The following is an 18,854-nucleotide window of genomic DNA, read 5'->3' as shown; positions in this document are numbered from 1 at the left end:
TCAATTAATGAATTACATGAGTAGAAATTGTTGTATAATGTATTTATTTATTCATTGCTATTGATGATCCTTTACTATCGTATAGGAGCCTTTGATTACCCTTAATGATGTGACAAAAGTGACAGTAAAATGGGTGCCATCTTGGTAGACAACATTGAGATACCAAGCATGAATGCCATTAATGATGCAATGCAAAGTGGCCAGCGTGCTCTTATGCTTGCTGAATTCAAGCCGTCCTCAACAATTCCTACTTATCTGGAGCTGGCCACTTCACCTGTTAGATCATTATCAGACGTAACTGAGTTCAACAAGCAGCTCACAGGAAGGATTTCATTTTCATAAATAATTATCATGCGCATCTAATTTCCTATGTATTTTCGTTGAACATAAACATAAATACAACTATTGCAATATTGGTCACAGGAAAGGATGGCTGATTTTGCACAAGATTACCTTCTACAGTAATCTGAAGCGACCAGTGGCATTGGTCCAACTGAGCATGCTAAACAAACTGTGCAAAAGATGCCTTGAGAAAAATAATGCAAGATAATCAATTGGATGCAATTGTAGCACCAGGTCCAGGTGCATCTACTCACAACCTGCTTGCCATTGGTGGTTATCCGGCAATAACTGTTCCCACTGGGTAATGCTGCAAATGGCGTCCTTTTGCCATCTCCTTGGGAGGGTTGAAAGGATCAGAGCCTAAGTTTATTGAGGTATCATATATACTCCCTCCGTCCCCGAAAGAATCAATTCCTAGGATCCGTGCCAGTCAAACTTTTTAAAGTTTGACTAACTTTATAGAAAAGAGCAACAACATCTATAATATAAAATGCACATTATATGAAAATATATTCTATGATGAATCTAATAATACTAATTTGATACTATAAATCTTAGTATTTTTTTCTAGAAATTTGGTCAAAGTTTAAAAAGTTTGACTTAGGACAACTCTAGAAATTGACTCGAGACGGAGGGAGTACATTTGAGCAGGCAACGAAAGTAAGGAAACCTCCGTCACTGCAGCTCTGTCCTTTTAGTGTATCTACGGAGATAAATCATGTCAAAAAAATTCGGCAGTATTACACGCATGTATGCATTGAATGCTTGTGATGTAAAACCTCTAACCAAACTCTTTGAACTTGAGCATTTTATACCTCGATCGTTCCTGCCATTTACTTTACAGTTTATGAAATTCAGGAAATAAGTACAACAACAAGGAGAGCAAAAGATATATGGATTGAAAGTGTCCCATATTTTTTTGGGAGAAATTGCACAAGATGTTCCCATGCCAAGACATGGTAATCATTACAAACTAAACTTCCGACATTTGCTAGATATTGTACAATTCTACTGTGGGAATGCCAATTATTGCAGCATAGCTCCCTTGTATTTTCACTGAGAAACCATATAGTTTGAATTATCGCCTACTATTTGTGATGTCCCGAGGACCGGGAATTCGATGCTACTGAAAGTTTGTAAACAAAATTTATTCTTCTGCAAAAAGAAGAATCACTCTGTGCCCTTGGCCGCCTTGTATGAGTTCACTAATTGCATCTGTACATCCTGCGAGACAACATTATGCTCCAGGTACTCCATCGTAAATTCACCTTTCCCCTGCAGGACATGCAAGAAAACAGATAAATAGGAAAACCACAGAATTTATCTCCAATATTTATAAACACTATCTTGCTTTACTATATTCGTGAACCAAACACGCAAGTTCGACTTTGCCTTTCCTGGCCTCTGCCGGCCTAGGCAACAATTATTTAGTATACTATTTTTATTGAAGCCAGGTATTATCCACTTGAGTAGCAAACATGCAAATAGTACTTGACAGCAGATTAGACGTTGCTTCTGTCAAATATAGTGTGCGCTGAGTTCAGTAGACACCATCCAATTAAACAGCAATATCAAAAAAAACTTTAACATTAGAAGGCAAACAAACATTGCCTAGAATTTGATGAGAAGGAATATTTACCTGAGTCACTGATCGAATAGCTGTTGCATATCCAAACATATTGTTTAGCGGAACCTGAAAGAACAGGACAAGATGAGTTTGCAAAAGCAGTCTGCATGGAACAGGTACCACTGTAGCAACATTATGAAGTACAAAAATAATAATCCCTATCTAATCGTCGCATACTGTACTGACCAAGATCAATATGACAGATTTAACAATAAAGCCACATTCACCTAGGACCTTACAATGTCTATACAACTTTCAACTTTTGACAATCAATATATAAAAAGTATAAGCCTAGTAACATATATCTTTCAATGTCTATACAACTTTTTTTATATATTGATTGTCAAAGTTAAGAGAGTTTGACTGACAGGAATCCTAAAGCAACATATACTTTGAATCAGAGGGGGTACCATTTGAAAGCCTAAAAAGGTGCAAGCAATAATAAAGTTATGACAGCAAACATGAGTTTGGTCCAAAATATAAATTCAAAGATCCAAAAGTCTTAAGCTCATTAGTGGACAGAGGAATCTTTTTCAACAGCTACGTGTTCGAGAAAAAAAACACCAAGAAACAGACTAAGTACAAGACATTATTTGCAAGAAAAGTAGAAAACTATTATTCGGTGCTATTGATTAGTGATATGATGAAATTCAAGAAAAAACAGCTATTTCTCAAAATGAAGGAAATGTGAAACAGGAAGTCAGGAAGAAACCAGGCATTTACATACATGGCAAACTACAATGGTGTCGTCACCTTCCTGCTCATTTCCAACAATGATCCCTTTTCTCCTGTTTTAACATAAATAAATGATAATTGGCATAGCATACATCGAGACATGAGTTAGAAGAAAAAAATGAAGTGGGGATTATCTCAGTAACAGTCTATATATACGACTCAGAATATCAAATGGGACCAGCCCCAACTTGTGACCATAACAGCCAATGGCAGTGAAGTGTGATTTATTTAGCGGTAAAGAAGTAAATTACCCCCAAGTAAACTGCAGAGAAATATCTGCATTTCTTGAGAAGAAAAGGAATACTACTATGCATGAAATAAATGATGTTCCAGCCATAATTTACAGTAGAAGCATAGCTTGTTGGAACAAAGCACTTACTTGTTCATATCACCAGTTACGGTGCCCTGGAACTCTGTTGGAAATTTGAGTTCCACCTTCATCACAGGTTCTAATATTACAGGTTTGGCAGAAGTGTAACACTGAAAAAGAAAAAGAAAATTGTAGAGCACTTGATATTCATGTTACAACCAGAGTTCATTAGAAACAGTGTTGCCCATCTCCAAGATATATCTCACCTGTCGAAAAGCATAGATAGCAGCTAGCTTAAAAGCAAGTTCACTGGAATCCACCTGATGTGAAGCCCCATCAGTCAGTACAATTCTTAAATTTTCAACAGGATGACCGATCAATGAACCCCTACAGTATGTACATGAAAATAAATGCTTAATGTTATCTGCAAGAGAAAAGAGAAAATAGTTTAAAAACTAAGGAATACATCGACTCACGAATTGCAAGCTTCCCTAAAACCCTTCTCTATTGCTGGTATAAAGTTTGAAGGAATTGCTTGTCCAATAATCATGTTATCAAATTCGAATTTACCATCAGAACCTGATGGAAGAGGCTCAATGTACCTGCATATTGTTGTTTGTTAATTTCTCATTACAATACCAAATAATAAACTGAAAAATAAATGCAACATATTCATTTGGACAAAATAATGAAATATCTCAGGAAGAATGGTATCGCTTGCCCTCTGAGCACATAAACACCGACATATTATGTATCTACTATTATAAACCTAGAGAAATTACCAATTCTCCAACACTTCTATAATACCGCTCACACAAAACAAAATAAATACGGAAGGAATAAGGATGCACTATTACAATTAGTTCATTATTTACTTACAGATTGTTTCCTACAATTACAAAAACAGCATAGCTCTTTCTTTGACAACTGCTTTCTGTGGGAGTATTATTTATATATCCAATAAAACACCATGACAGTGCATTTCAATGCAAACATCCAGACATGATTTACCATGTTCGCAGTTCATATATTTGAAAAATATTTATGGCCAAAGTTTCAAAAGTTTGACCAGAAGAATGTCCAAAACATTATATTTTCCAATGACCAGTGGTCATAGAAAACAAGTGAGGTAACATGTGAACTATGTTTTTTTTACCATCCAAGTACCAAGGCAGCACTGGTAAGTCACTTCTCTGCTGGCAATAGTCCAATTGTATAACCAATGTGCCTACATGATGAGGGTTTGTGGACAAATGGAACCAAATGCTCCACCTTTTTCAGCTCTGCTCCTAACTTCGCTAGCCAAACAGGGCAACTCCAAAAAGTATGATTTTCAGCTCCAAGAAAAAAAGGTGGTGTTGGGGGCTAACCTCACGTTTTTTGTAGAGCTCCTTAAGAGGTACTCCAGAAACATGATTTTCTAACCTCCTCATGGAGTTGTACAAAAATTACCCACCATGTCACTGATTATAACATACCCATCGTACATAGTGTGGAGCTACAATTCTATAGTGGAACTGCTCCGTGGTGGAGTTAGTAGGGCAAAGCTAGAAAAACTAGAGCGGAGTAGTCCCAAACAGGTCCTTAACAGGGAGAGAAAGAAAAGGAGCAGACAGAATGTGTAACGGATTGAGGCTTAAGTCAGATCAAGATGAACTTGATGCAGTCCTAGACCCTGCACGCCTATTAGAGCCAGTCAGCCATACCCTGCACTTGGAGAATTTACATGATGCCTGGGACCAGCAGTCCACCTAACATGATGCCCTTGTACTCCCCCATCAAGTTGGAGCTCTCACTTTTTTACCATCTCTGCTGCTTCTCTCGTCTCTTTTCATCCATTATGTTTCTATATATCTTCTCTCCTCTCTTCCTTATTCTCTACTTTCCCATGAAAAATGGAGAAAACAGGGACAGAGGGCTGAAGGAATGTTTACGAATTGTTCCTAACAGGAATACAGGATAACTGCTGTATGTGAGAGAATAAGAGCCACAGAGAACAAGGCTTGAAGAAGATCCAAAAGCAATTACCATTTTGAAGCAAAATGAAGACAAAAGCAAGAGATGCAAGCAGACTATTAATGACTAATGATTGAGTAATTTATGAACTTACCCACAAACTCGTCCATACTGACCTTGACCGCCAGATTGCTTTTTGTGCAAATAATCAAATTCAGCACGCTGGGTGATTGTTTCCCTGAAGTTAACACGAGGTTTTCCTACCTTTGCATCCACCTATATAAGTTTCAAAATTCCAACATTCATAACAGGAATGTAATACACTTAAAAAGAATTTACAGTCATACAAGTATAACAGCACTTGGAGAAGCACAGTAGCATCAACAAATGTCAAATTGTGAACAGGGTAGGTTTATTATGGGGTTTCTAGGATTTGATCAAGTTTTCTCTCAGCTGGGAACCTTAAAGATGACTTATGTCAACCAGCTGCAGTCTCCATAAAATACAAGACTAAACAAACTGATCCTAAATTGCAAATTCAGGGCTATCTTCCTCTTCTTTAATGGGACAATCAAGGGTAAAATGTCTGTAACAAGGATATCCTCAATCATTCTAGTAATAAAGATTTGAGTAGCAAACTTCAAGGAAAGTTATCAAATACCCTCCATATATAAGCTTTTTCCCCCAAATAGTCAAGGGACCAAAGTATTCCTCTGAAATAAATGTTTCCATACCTTGTACTCTCTCTTAATACGTTCAACATATATATCCAGATGCAGCTCACCCATCCCTGAAATAATTGTCTACAAGCAAATTTTATGTATTAAAAACTTCACAAAAATACAAATTAAAATAGACATGGATGATGTGACAAACCTGGCCACTCTCAGCATCCAAACCCACACGGAAAGTAGGATCCTCCTTTTGGAAGCGATTCAGAGCTTTCGAAAACTGAAAGTCAAACGTGTATTTTCACTTAGAACATTAGGATAACAAACTACATATAGCAGTAATACTCTTTTGATAAAAAATATGATATACTTGTCCTCCAGAGTCTTTAGATATAGGTGAAACTGCCAAGGACATCACAGGTTCAGGGACATTCATTGAAGTCATAGTATATTTCACTGTTCCATCCGTAAATGTATCGCCTATTGACAAAGAGAAGTGGAAAGTCAGATGCAGAATAAATTAAGTAAAAAGAACTACAAAAAAAAGTAAGATCATCCCCATTATCTGTCTGCGTCACCTGATGCACAATCAACACCAAAAACAGCAACAATTTGGCCAGCATATGCTTCTTGAATATCCTATATCAAACAAAACAATATAAACATTAACACAAAAATCATTGATCTTCATCTGATTGAATCAATACTATTTGAAGTGAAAACTAAATCTAATGCAACTTACCTCCATCTCATTAGAGTGCATCCTTACCAAGCGAGGAACCTAAAAAAAATCAATGTTATATTTGCAAAAAAACAAAAACAAAATTAAAGTGCCAGATTGGAGCTTAAGCAGAAAAAAACATTAAGTAATAGCAAAATTTACAAACTAGCATTTACCTAAACATTTAATTCTAACCTTGAGCTGGCAAACCCTATATTCAGTTATAAATGCTCAAATATAAACAATATATTTACACTTTCCTTAATAAGAATATAGATGTATATGTTCGAGAGAAATGTAGCTCTACATGGATTAAAGTAAATGGCTTCCAAATATTTTTAAAATTAAGAAAAAAATAGAAAGGAAAATGAGGGGACATTTTTGCAATTGTATTGAGATAACCTATTTTAGTTTGCCTAATAACATGAAGTGTACGGCCAATATATATCATGAATTGATGCTATTTCGACTGAGTAAGCACTGAAATAGCAGTTATTGTGTTAATAATGCATATTTAACTACAGCGTAGAATTTTGAGGGTTTCCAAGCCCACAATTTGAAACAACTCCTTTCCAAAGCCCATTCTGGTGCACCGAATTGAAAACATTGGTATATTCTACTCCTAAAGCCTTAAATGTCTCTTGTCAAAGAAAAACATTCCCCCAGTCCGAAAAAGACACGTCACTTTAGTATTCAAATTGTGTCACATAGAACATGCCATTCTAGCTTGTGGACAACTAGTGGGCTGGGCTATCAACATTAATCGCATCCCCTAGTTTCACATCTAAATGCATGTTACACATGTAAAGCTGAGAAACGCAGACTACATGCATGGCATGAGTCACAACTCCTCGTATGAGGAAGGCTGCATGTTTTCCCCTTAATTAGCTCGACAAACACAATGGAATCACTACAATAATTAGGGAACATGGGTAAATTTCCTTAGAGCTCTAAATTGTCTTAAATTCCAAGTGACATCTTTTTTCGGGACAGAGGGGGTAGAAAGAAACTGGCAATGACTCAAATTCCTTGCTGGGACTTGGAAGTTCGAATTAAGACTCACTTTGATTTTCTTCCCTGTATTGACATTGTATATGAAGTCACCCTTCCTTATAACACCATCATAGATTCTGGAATGAATTATCATAAGTGATTAGTTTTAGAATAAAATATCAGAGTAATCTTCTGCTCCAGAGTTAAATCAGTGAGAATAATTAGAAGAGCAAGAATCACCTTAGATAGGTCAGCTGACCAAAACGACCTTCCTCTAGCTTAAACGCTAATGCCACAAGTGGTTCAGCTGGAGTTCCAGCCAATAGTACCTGAATTTAAACAGAAAGAGTATGACGTTCATCACCAAATATAACCGAGTGATAGAGAGTAGAAATGCTCCACTATAATAAACAAGCTTCCCAACCTTCTATCTATTACATACTTTACCACTTCTACTCTTCTCCACTAGTAGGATTAAGTGGTATGAGATAGGAAGTTCTCTAAAGTTCAAAGTTTTTTCTCATAGTTATAACACAATTTGAAATCCTTTGGTACCTTCTCTTCGGATTTGTTTTGATCAAGGGCGTAGTTATCAACCTCCAACGGGCATGGTAGATAATCCAGCACGCCATCAAGAAGCGGTTGAACACCCTATAAATAAAACCAGTCAAAAGAGAGTGTAAACCCCAAAACACCCAGCAATCATTGCATGAATCATTTCACTGTTAGAAGTAACACATAGCAGCCACATTGCAGCTGCTTGTATAGAAGTTATCATCCAAGAGAAAACCTCAAGGTCTTATCTCCACCACAGTTTGATAATCAACAAATGCCCACAGTTTTTAGCGACCATTCTTCAATTAACAGTCCAAAAACATCCACAAGTCAACCTTGAATGGCATAAAAAAATGCTTGCATGAACACAATGTTAATTCACAGCAATCCAGCAATACAACTATTGGACTTCAACAAAAATCTGTTTCAAAATCCAACATGCTATTCAAATGCTTAGCTCCTAAAAATTAGTCTCTTTCATGTTTGCCATTCATATTCATATAATTGTAGTATCGTGCTTGATTCTGGGTCTAAAATAATCGTAAATTGCAAGGACTTGAGATATACAAAAATGGTAGATGTTACAGACAAATCTGAAGTTTAACACTTAAATAGATTACGAAACAGATTAGAATGTGAATGGTCATTACAACAATGTATAATGACACACCATTTCAATTTTTAATTTGCCCCTCACATTTAAAATTACAGAAGATTGCGACTTTGTGTTTGTAGCATTAGAAAATAGCAATGTGTACTAAATAAACAATTTAATTCTAGGAAGAGTTTCAAATACTTTAATTTAAAGGAAGGGCGGTTAAAACAAAGCAAGGGATGACACTTCCAATGCATGAAAATTCCGGTTCTGAGTTAGTGTGAAATCCTTGCTGCAGCCATTTTTATTCACTGCTTGCTACTTTCTAAAATGGAAGATGAGATGAATAGATTGAATTGATAGTCCAGTTCAATCTATAGTCTAGATTCCATTCCTCCGATCCCACACAGGCTTTGAATGCTAACTTGCCAACTGTTCTTTTTTTTTAACAGTTCACACTTGCCACTGGTAAAAATTTCATAGTTAAAAAGGTTTTGGTAACACCATAATTACATACAGGAAATACTTTGTTAAAACAAAAGGCACACAATGTAAAATCAAAATTATAAGTGGACATGGGTTACATGAATTTCCACACAAATTTTCAAATGATCTGTTCTAAACCAAACAAGAAAGCTACATCAATTCTTACTAAAGCATTATGATTTATGAACACATTCAGTCACTGCTGTCTGTTTGAAATTTACAATTCAGCACCAGCTAAGCAATTAGTCAGTACTGTTAAATTCTAGAGCATAACTCATGACTAAAATCATTTAGGAATCCAGATTTAGCAATCATTTTTGTAATCATTTGCAAACGAAACAAAAAATAAACAAGAACTTTCAGGTAATGAACAAATAATTGCAGCCACAACCTTATTTTTGAATGCACTTCCCATGTATACTGGTATGAACTTCTGTGCCACTGTAGCTCTTCGAATAGCAGCCTGACAGAATATAACATCAAGCAGCATGACAACAATTTAGAAACAGTTAGGAACTAACATGTCACTAATGGTTCCTATAATGTCACCAATATCAATATCACACATTTCCTGAAACCTGATATAGTAAAAAAATCAGGAATGATGCAATGAAAATTTTTAACTAAAAACTATGCCAATACGTAGGCAAGATATCATGTCACAAAATAACAAGGCATGTTGTGAACTCAAATAATGAAAAATTGTGTAATTTACATAGGTGCACAATAATAATGAAAAGAAGAAGATAAATAATGAAGATATAGTAGACTAGAAAACACTTGTTAAGAAGGTAAAGTTTAACAAACCTTAAGCTGATTAGCTGTTATTGGCTCATCATTGAGAAAAGCTTCAGCAAGCTGATCATCTACTTCAGAAACAACTTCAATAAGTTCACGACGCTTCTCAGTGACTAAATCCTCCATGTTCAATGGAATATCAGAAGCAGTTACATTCTGGCTGCACATTCAAATGAGATGCATCATTCAGGATTCAATAAAACAAATAGCCTGGAGTATTTAATTCTCGACGGAATAAGACTCACCCACTAGAACCCTCGAACTTATAAGCCTTCATTTCTACAAGGTCAACAAGGCCCTCAAACTCCTCTTCTAATCCTATGGGTACTTGTACAGCTGCATTGTGGTGACGGAGCTTGGATCGCGCCTTTACATGGAAAGAACAAAAGCAATAATCAGCTGGAGAAATTGGTTCCATACTTCCAACACATAACCTAAGTCATGACCTGAACATCACTGAAAGTAAGTAATAATAAAAGTAACCAAGAAAAAATGTTAAAGATATTAGGGATAGTATGGAACACAACACCAGAAATAATTACATAGCATAATGATGACCTGGTGTTCCCAACCAAAAGATGACCATTGCATCAAAATGTAAGCCTCATACTATAGGTAAGAAAACTGTAAGGCTATCTACAGTACGGTTTCTCAATTATAATTTTGAAATTACAATTATTTGAAAGTATTCCAAAAAAAATTGCATTTTCACCTCAAAGAGGCATATGTCAACAAAAAATGTTACTACAGACTCCTTTTTGGGAAGAAAAATAAATTGTTGAAAAAAGTTTTCAAAATTCAGTCCAAAAAAGATAGTCTCCTCTTTATCCAAATGAAAATATCCTGAGGGGAGGAAGATAGCCTTTACCAAAGTTCAAGAAGGCGCTAGGCGGTATCTAGGCGGTGACCCATAGCCTAGAGCCTAGGCGTTTCCAAGGCGGTGACTAATACATGCATATATACTTGGCCTTGTTTAGTTGGCAAAATTTTGGGATTTCGGGTACTGTAGCACTTTCGTTTGTATTTGACAAATATTGTCCAATCATGGACTAACTAGGCTTAAAAAATTCGTCTCACAAATTACAAGTAAACTGTGTAATTAGTTTTTATTTTCGTCTATATTTAATACTTCATGCATGTGCCGTAAGATTCTATATTTAATACTTTTTGGGAACTAAACAAGGCCTAAGAAAAGAAAAAAAAAGGAGATAAGTAGTCAATATTGGAGAGAAAGAGGAGAAGAAGGCCCAGTTAAAAGCCCAAGTAGTAAGCCTGTAACCCCCACCGTCTCCCTCCCTCCCTCCCTCTCTCTCTCTCTCTCTCTCTCTCTCTCTCTCTCTCTCTCTCTCTCTCTCTCTCTCTCTCTCCCCCCCCCCAAAGACGCGAACTCTTCTGCTCGAGTCCGCCATCTTGGCCAAACTGCTGCCTCCTTCCCCATCGGTCGCCGCTACCGCCGCCATCATCGATGTTGCTACCTCCACCCACCGCCGTCCAACATCCATGCCCCCCCCCCATGCCTGCCTTGGCGGATCTACCTGCTGTGACCGTCTGACGTCGCCTGATGAGCTGCCTCTGCCGCGCTCCCGCCTCCTCTAGAGTCTTCCTCCTCGGCGGCAGAGGTGCAGGTGCTCCCGCCGCCGCGTCCCTTCACAGGCCTCCTTGGGAAACTCGAGCAGCTCTCGTCCAGGGTCGTTACTGTTGTGCCGCGCGCCCGCGCGGGAACGGCGAGGACAACACTGGTGGAGGGACATCACCTATCTTCCCTCCACACGCCTACCGCCGCCACTCGCACCCGCCGCCGCCCGCACGCGCCTCCTCCCCCACCGGCGCTGCCTAGGGGTCCGCCTACCCCCCTAGGCGAGGTGGACACCCTCTGACTTGCGACTAATCGAGCCTATTAACTTTGGCCTTTACTAAGTTCCCCCAAATTTGATCCCTTACATTCTCATATAGGGATCAAGTAAAAATCCCTGCTAAATCTTTCTTTCCCACAGCAGTTTCCCTGTCTGAAACCCCTATTTTAAAATGCACCGCATAAGCAATTTGGGGCCATGTTTTTCATTTTTATGGCCCCAAAAAAAATCCCATCCTCATGACAATCGTGATGCACCAACAAAGACACAGATGACTTCCGCTACCTGACAACCTCTCCAGATTGATGCCAAGTGCAGCACCACAGCAGGACGCAAAAGTGAACAGGCAGCTGGTGGCAGGGAGCACCAGCCAGCCATTTCAGGATGCACTTGTGAAGACAGCGTTGTTGTGTGTATAAGTGAGCTACATATTGGCTAGAAGAATCGTGCCCGTGAAAAAATCACGTGAAATGGCAGGTAGGGTGGATAGCGTGTCACCACAAATTTTAGGGGGTAGGGGAAGTTGGGAGAGGATGATTTAGGATACCACTAAGTATAAAAGATTGGATAGGGGAACTATTGGAGAGTGATATTATATATATAAACCTTAATTTTGATTGCGTAAACCTTAGAAGTTTCAGGATCAAGTTGGACCTGGCGATGAATGAGCTCACTAACACTAGTAAGCTAGCGTGCATGTGTGGGGTACATTGATAATTTGATACAATTTTTTACGAAGCGCTCTACTGCTGATTAGTAAAGCAACAAGAGTATTCATTATCATACTATGTTCTCCATTAGTGATCATCTGATATTATATTAACAATTTCTGAAGTTCTTCTCAGTGCAAAATTCTTATGCTTATTTAATACACAGAATAAACAAGATAAGATAGGCTTTAACGCAGTCAAGAGAGGAATGGCTTTCAGCAAAATCAAAGCACAATATGCACAATCTGATTCGTGCTAACCTGGTTAAGAACCTTCCATGGATCAGCTCCCATACGGTCCAACTTGTTAATGAAAGCAACCCTTGGGATGTCATATCTTCTCATTTGCCGATCAACAGTGATCGACTGACTTTGTACACCACCAACACTACATAGCACAAGTATAGCACCATCAAGAACACGGAGTGCCCTTTCAACCTCAATGGTGAAATCCACGTGACCTGGAGTATCAATAATATTAATCTGCATTTAAATTATAACATGAGCTTTCAAATCCTCATAACAAGAACAATGTAATGTGACTTCAAACAAACGAATCATTTGAATTATGTCAGATGATCCCTTGCCCACAGAAACTAAACAAGCAAGTGTATCTAATGCAACTTAAAAGAAATAATTATTAATCAGGTTACCCAGTCTAATGAGTCAGAAGTTTCAGCACACTACAGAAAAGTGCTTTTGATCCACAAGAACCCAAGGCATATCACCATCCTATTCAAAACTACTCAATAACATTCACAAAAAGACAATTGTTGGATTCTTCTCTCTTTGATGGCAGCTGGAAGCTCAAGTGAGGAGATCAGATCTTACAGCAATAATATGCCATCAGATGTTCCTATATTCCTCACCTAGTTACCCACTTCCCCATGTCATAACCACATAATCCTCCCTTCGTCCCCTTTTTTTTCTTATCTATCTATCTATGAGCAGAATCAAGAGTTTTCTCATATTCACAAATTTCCTTCATTTGTTTTTTATACTGCTAGAAAACTAAACAAGTTAACCAAACCTCCCTCTACACCCTTGCCATTTAACTTCAAATCAAATAAATAAATAAATAAATAATAACAACGAAATCACAGTCATCCGGTGTCTATAACAAAGGGAAATGGACCAATTAGAACTAAACAAAGAGGCTGAGCAAAAACAAACTGACCTGGTAATCCTTCCAGGTGCAGTAGGTGGCAGCAGACTGAATGGTAATCCCCTTTTCGCGCTCGAGGTCCATGGAGTCCATCTTAGCGCCGACGCCGTCACGGCCGCGCACCTCGTGGATCTCGTGGATCCTGCCGGTGTAGTAGAGGACCCGCTCTGTGAGCGTCGTCTTCCCAGAGTCGATGTGCGCGGAGATGCCGATATTCCGCATCCGGGCCATCGACTCCCGCCACCGCGCCACATCCTTCTCGTCCCGTGCACGTAGGGCCGACGCCGCCGACATCGCCCGCCGAGCTGACGCCGCCGCGGCCGCGGCCGCCGGCGAGGGGGAGTCAGCGAGGTGCGGCTGGAGGAGGAGGGAAAAGGGGCGGAAGGAGGATAGGAGATGGGAGGCAGAACGCCGGGCCATGGCCATTGCCGCCTAGGAATCGCGACCGAGGCGGCGGCGATGGTGGCTCTGGCTCTGGCTGGGTTTTGGACTTGGGACTTTGGGTGGCCTGGCTCTGTTACAGAAAACCCTAGTCCTTAACAAGCCTTGCACCTCATCGCCACCTCGCTCTTTGTCTCTCGACACGGACCAGAAGCCGAACGAGTTACACACTATACTGTACATAGAATATTGAGGCATATGTATAGATTAACAATATTTAGTGAATACAATAACTCTAAAAGAAAAAATACAAATTTAGATGCCCGTTTAGCTGTTAAACATTCCTACTTTCTTAGGTCAGTCTCAATGCATGTTTCATAAGAGTGTCATGCACATTAGATAGGGTGTCACGTAAGCAAAATTACTGACTTGGCAGAGTCATTAAATGAAGGAGTTTCATCAGATGAGAGAGGAGTTTCATCCCCATGAAACTCATGTAGCTCGGTTACCTAGTTTATAGTCTTGGTAACTGTGCCATGAAACTATGCATTGAGATTGGCCTTAGTATTTATGAAAAACAGGAATAACTTAAATACAGCATAATTAGCAAATTTATACTTAGGCCTGTCTCAATGCATGTTTCATGAGAGTGTCATGCGCATTAAATAGGATGCCACATAAGCAAAATTGCTGACTTTGCAAGGTCATTAAATGAAGGAGTTTCATCAAATGAGACTCCTATGGCTCGGTTACCTAGTTTATAGTCTTCGTAACTGTGTCATGAAACTATGCATTGAGACTGGCGAACTTGAGACTTGAGAGACCGTTAAAGTATATGAATTTTATTAAATTTATACAGAAATCTTATATAAATTAATTCATTTTTTATAGCATGGGAAGAAGCAAACTATGATACCCGTGTTACGAGCTCGTTTAGCACCTTGCTTAAAGTCTAAAAGAGTTTAACAAATCAAGCTCCTGTGTTTTAACTTTCACGAGCACATGAGATGATACACGAATCTTGCATAATCAGCTTTTGTGAATACTCTCTCTCTGTTCCTGAAAGCTTCAACTCTTAGAATCCGTGTCAGTCAAACTTGTTTAACTTTGATTAACTTTATAGAAAAGAGCATCAATATCTATGACATAAAATGAGTATCTTATGAAAATATATTCGATGATAAATGTAATGGTATTATTTTGGTACTATAAATCTTAGCGTCTTTTTCTATAAATTTGGTCAAAGTTTTAAAAGTTTGACTTAGGACAACTCTAGAAGTTGCAGCTTTCACGGAGAGAGGGAGTAAGTGGAAACCAAATACATCTATGAGTAAGTCTTTGTTATGTGAGAATACGCAATGAAATCCTAATAAGAAAAATAGAGAGAGTTGTTTCCTTGTTCGGCATGAAAAACGATTTTTGTAAACAAAGAAGTGACATAGGTTGTGGTTAAAAGGTTCTATTTTCAGAGAATTATCTGGTGAAAAATAGTTAAACAATGTCTATGAGTTTCGTTTATGTCAGTTAGTACGAAGTTTGGGCTATGCCGTAGAGTAGAATGTTTCTTAGATAAAAGTAACAATGTTTAGACCTTTTAAACATTAAGACAAAAGCGCCAATGTATAATAGTTCTAGCTATGCGGAAACATGCAACTAGTACTTAAGCATTACTATTAGAATTTAGATGCCAAAATGACACTCTAATTAATGAATTTTTCACTGAGACTAACCTTATTTACGATGTAGGGCTATTTAGATCTCCAACTAAACTTTGACTGGCTAAAATTTAGCTCTCAAGGATCCAAATGGCCTAGCTAAAGTTTAGTTGTTTCAAGCTAACTAAACTCAGTTTAGCTGAGTCCCATGTTTTAAATAGCGAGCTAAGGTGTTTAGCGTTTTATAAACCGTAATTAGCATACTTTAGCGGCGAAATTGTGCATGAACACAAATAGAGGCACAATTTTTCAAGCTATTTCGGGCCATAGCGGCAAAAATAACGAGCTATTCTTTTCCATGGCTGAGTCTATTAGCTAGAGGATCCACACACATCAACTAAAGTTTAGGTAAGAGAACTTTTAGTTGGCTAAAGTTAGCTTTAAAATCTAGTAATCTAAATTTTAGTTACGTGGATCCAAACACGATCACAAATATGACGATAAGCATAGCAGCAGGTTGTGAGATGTGGATTTTATTATCATGAGATTGTATTGTGGTTACAGGATAACAAGTGGTTCACTGGGGTGTTGAGTAGTTATTTAACACCCTGGTCGTGAAAACCTTTTGTAAAGTCATACGAGTTTTCAAAGAAATTGAAACTATGCACACCAATAGTGCATCTATATAGATGTGCACTGTTACAAATTTTGAGATTCAAACTTATTTGCAAAAATTCATACAAAATAAAAATTTTGAGAGTTTGAATTTCAAATCTTGTGACAGTGCACATCTATAGATGCACTATTTATGTGCATAGTTTTAATTTTTTTTTAAAAAACTTCTAAATATGGTTTTAATAGGATTTTCATAGATTGCATCAAAGATGTAGTTATGTATTTATATGTACAATGCAATGAGACAGTAAGAACGCATTGCCAACCCCAGCAGACACCACGACACCACCAAAGCACACGACTAGCTGATTGATCACAGCAAGGGTCATCAGGGTTATATACACTTGTATATGTTCGACGCGGACACAGAAAAAGAGAAAACATGACAGCTGCCAACAAGAAAAATGTACAAGTGTATGCAGCTTCTGGACGGAATAGGACGAGAGCACTCTGCATGCATGCAGCTTCTGATCGCCCGGCCGCTTTGAACTGCCCGACCACCTCCACCGCGAGGACACGACACGACACACGACTATGTGCAAGTGCAACAGCACTAGTTAGTTAACTTGCTGCGCGCGGCTCATGATCTTGTGATCTCCTCCGGCTCCGACGGAGGGTGGCAAGGAGAGACGGCGAAGACGGGGGTGGCCTCTTCCTCCTCCACCGACGGCAGGCTGGGCTCCCACGTCCTCCTCGCCGCCGCGAACCCTCTGATGAGGCCCATCGGCAGCAGGGGCAGCAGACTATTACGGTCTCTCCGCCGCTTCCCCTTCCTCTTCTCCTTCTTGTTCCTTGTCTTCTCCTGCTTCCTTCCGGCGGCCGGCTCGTCGTCGTCGTCTTCTTTGCTCGGCGCCACGGCGAGCCCCTGTTCCACGAGCTTCCTGAAGCGGAACTCCGACCACCGGTCGTTGTCCTCGAAGTAGCCCCTCGCGCTGCACGCCAGCATGGGGGTAGCACCGTCGTCACCCGCCTCCTCTTCCGACGACGACACCGCGCCGCCGCCGCTGCTGTGGCCCTCCGAGGACGTCTCCTCCTCATCGTCGTCGTCGAAGGCGCCGATGGAGCTCTCGGGGATCTTCTGCTTGAGCCTGACGACGGTGGACTCGGGGAGCAGCAAAAACTTCTGGCCTGGGAAGAGCGGCTCGAGCGGGCGGACGACGGCGCCGTGCGGGTTGCGGAACACGTCCGGGTGCGCGAGGCAGAGCCCCGGCGGGTGGTTCTGGATGACGGTGCCGGCCAGCACCACGCCAGGGTACACCTCCACCACCCCGCCACGCAGCACCACCCGCACCACCGCCTCCTTCCTCGCCGCCACCGACGACGAGCTGCTCAGCTCCATGGACACGCTGACGCTCCTGCTGCCGGGCTGCGGCCGCGGCTGCGGCTTCTTCTTCTTCTTGGGCATGCCGATGGCGGTCCGGAGCGCCCGCCGCACCGACTTGCCTAGCGGCACCGTGGCGCAGGACGGCTGATGCACGCCGCCGTCGCCGTGCGCCATGGATGGCATGTACTCTCGATCGATGGCTTGCCGGAATACCAAACCAAAACAAGCGAAGCACAAGGGGCCGGAGAGTAGTAGAGGGGATTGGAGAGCACAAGGGTAGAGTAGAGGGGATTGGAGGCTGTGTGTGGCCGTGTAGATATATTGCTCTTGTGTTTGTCAGCTTCTGGTAAGCAGGGGAGGCAGCTCTCTTGTTGTTTGTGTCGTCGTCGTGTCGATGTGCGCGAGCGCGATCTGCCAGCGGCGGCGGCGCCCCAAGATACGCACGTCGTCCGGTCCGGGTGCTGATGCTGGCTCCTCGCGGTCATCTGCGCTAACTGTTGTGTTTGTGCCTTGTTTGGGACTCCTTGGGACCATCGATGCATGGATATCGAGCTGGACGACGACGAGGGAAGGTCATGGTGTGATCCATGCGCTCACACGAAGGTGTGACGACCGGCCGGAGAGATCGATGGGGGCAGGCGGACATGTATGACACGTACTGACGCGTGACGCCAATGCAAGGCAACCCAAGGGCTCGTCGACATCGATATCGTCCATGCATTACATGCATAATAGATAATAGATGCCTTTCTTGCTCTCGGTCTAGTTCTAGGTTCGGCTTTTTTTTTTAATTGCAAGAGGCCTCCTTGGGATAATAATGTCGACGTGTACCAGTCAGATGGAGTCAGCTGTTCGGGTCATTTCAGCTAGGACCCAATTTTGATATATATGAAGGTTTTTTTATTGGATAATATCTCACAGATCTATCTATTGTAACGAAAGGACGTAAACAGGAAGCAGCACTCTCAACACTCACTTTCTCTTGCTAAAAAAAAACACACTCACTTCTCGGTTCTTATCGCCTGTGTCATTCTCAAGACACTGACTGGGTAAGTACGGTCAAATTATTGCGTCAGTGCAATACACAGAGTTTAGGCTTTGTTTAGTTCCTAAAAAATTTCAAGATTCCCCGTCACATCGATTCTTGCGGCACATGCATAGAGTACTAAATTTAACTAAATTTAGACGAAAACAAAAACTAATTACACAGTTTGCCTGTAAATCGCGAGATGAATGTTTTGACCCTAATTAGTCTATGATTGGACAATATTTGTCACAAACAAACGAAAGTGCTACAATATCC

General features: G+C 40.3%; 2 protein-coding genes across 3 annotated transcripts; both read right to left on the bottom strand.

Annotated features, from left to right (window-relative positions):
- LOC8060888 (elongation factor G, mitochondrial) lies at positions 1,221 to 14,052 on the bottom strand. 2 transcript variants are annotated; one of them, XM_002463487.2, is made up of 20 exons: positions 13,529 to 14,052; positions 12,613 to 12,834; positions 10,035 to 10,156; positions 9,799 to 9,949; positions 9,383 to 9,454; positions 7,911 to 8,006; positions 7,596 to 7,684; positions 7,426 to 7,492; positions 6,384 to 6,422; positions 6,220 to 6,280; positions 6,012 to 6,121; positions 5,847 to 5,921; positions 5,705 to 5,773; positions 5,125 to 5,246; positions 3,491 to 3,616; positions 3,281 to 3,401; positions 3,084 to 3,184; positions 2,697 to 2,757; positions 1,982 to 2,035; positions 1,221 to 1,617 (listed from the first exon to the last, which is right to left on the bottom strand). In XM_002463487.2, the coding sequence occupies exons 1-20, from the start codon at positions 13,940 to 13,942 to the stop codon at positions 1,513 to 1,515; spliced, it is 2,277 nt and encodes a 758-aa protein (XP_002463532.1). In that variant the 5' UTR covers positions 13,943 to 14,052; the 3' UTR covers positions 1,221 to 1,512. The 2 variants fall into 2 exon arrangements, with proteins under 2 accessions (XP_002463532.1, XP_021302588.1); XM_021446913.1 differs by having other exon boundaries at positions 1,235 to 1,617; positions 12,613 to 12,812; positions 13,529 to 13,662.
- LOC8060887 lies at positions 16,512 to 18,761 on the bottom strand. Its single transcript, XM_002463486.2, has one exon. It carries the CDS (start codon positions 17,732 to 17,734, stop codon positions 16,808 to 16,810), a length of 927 nt encoding a protein of 308 aa, XP_002463531.2. The 5' UTR covers positions 17,735 to 18,761; the 3' UTR covers positions 16,512 to 16,807.

Source organism: Sorghum bicolor, chromosome 1 (assembly GCF_000003195.3).
Source record: "Sorghum bicolor cultivar BTx623 chromosome 1, Sorghum_bicolor_NCBIv3, whole genome shotgun sequence".
NCBI lineage: Eukaryota > Viridiplantae > Streptophyta > Magnoliopsida > Poales > Poaceae > Sorghum > Sorghum bicolor.
The sequence above is the reverse complement of the archived record's forward strand: the minus strand, read 5'-3'. Positions and strand labels throughout refer to the sequence as shown.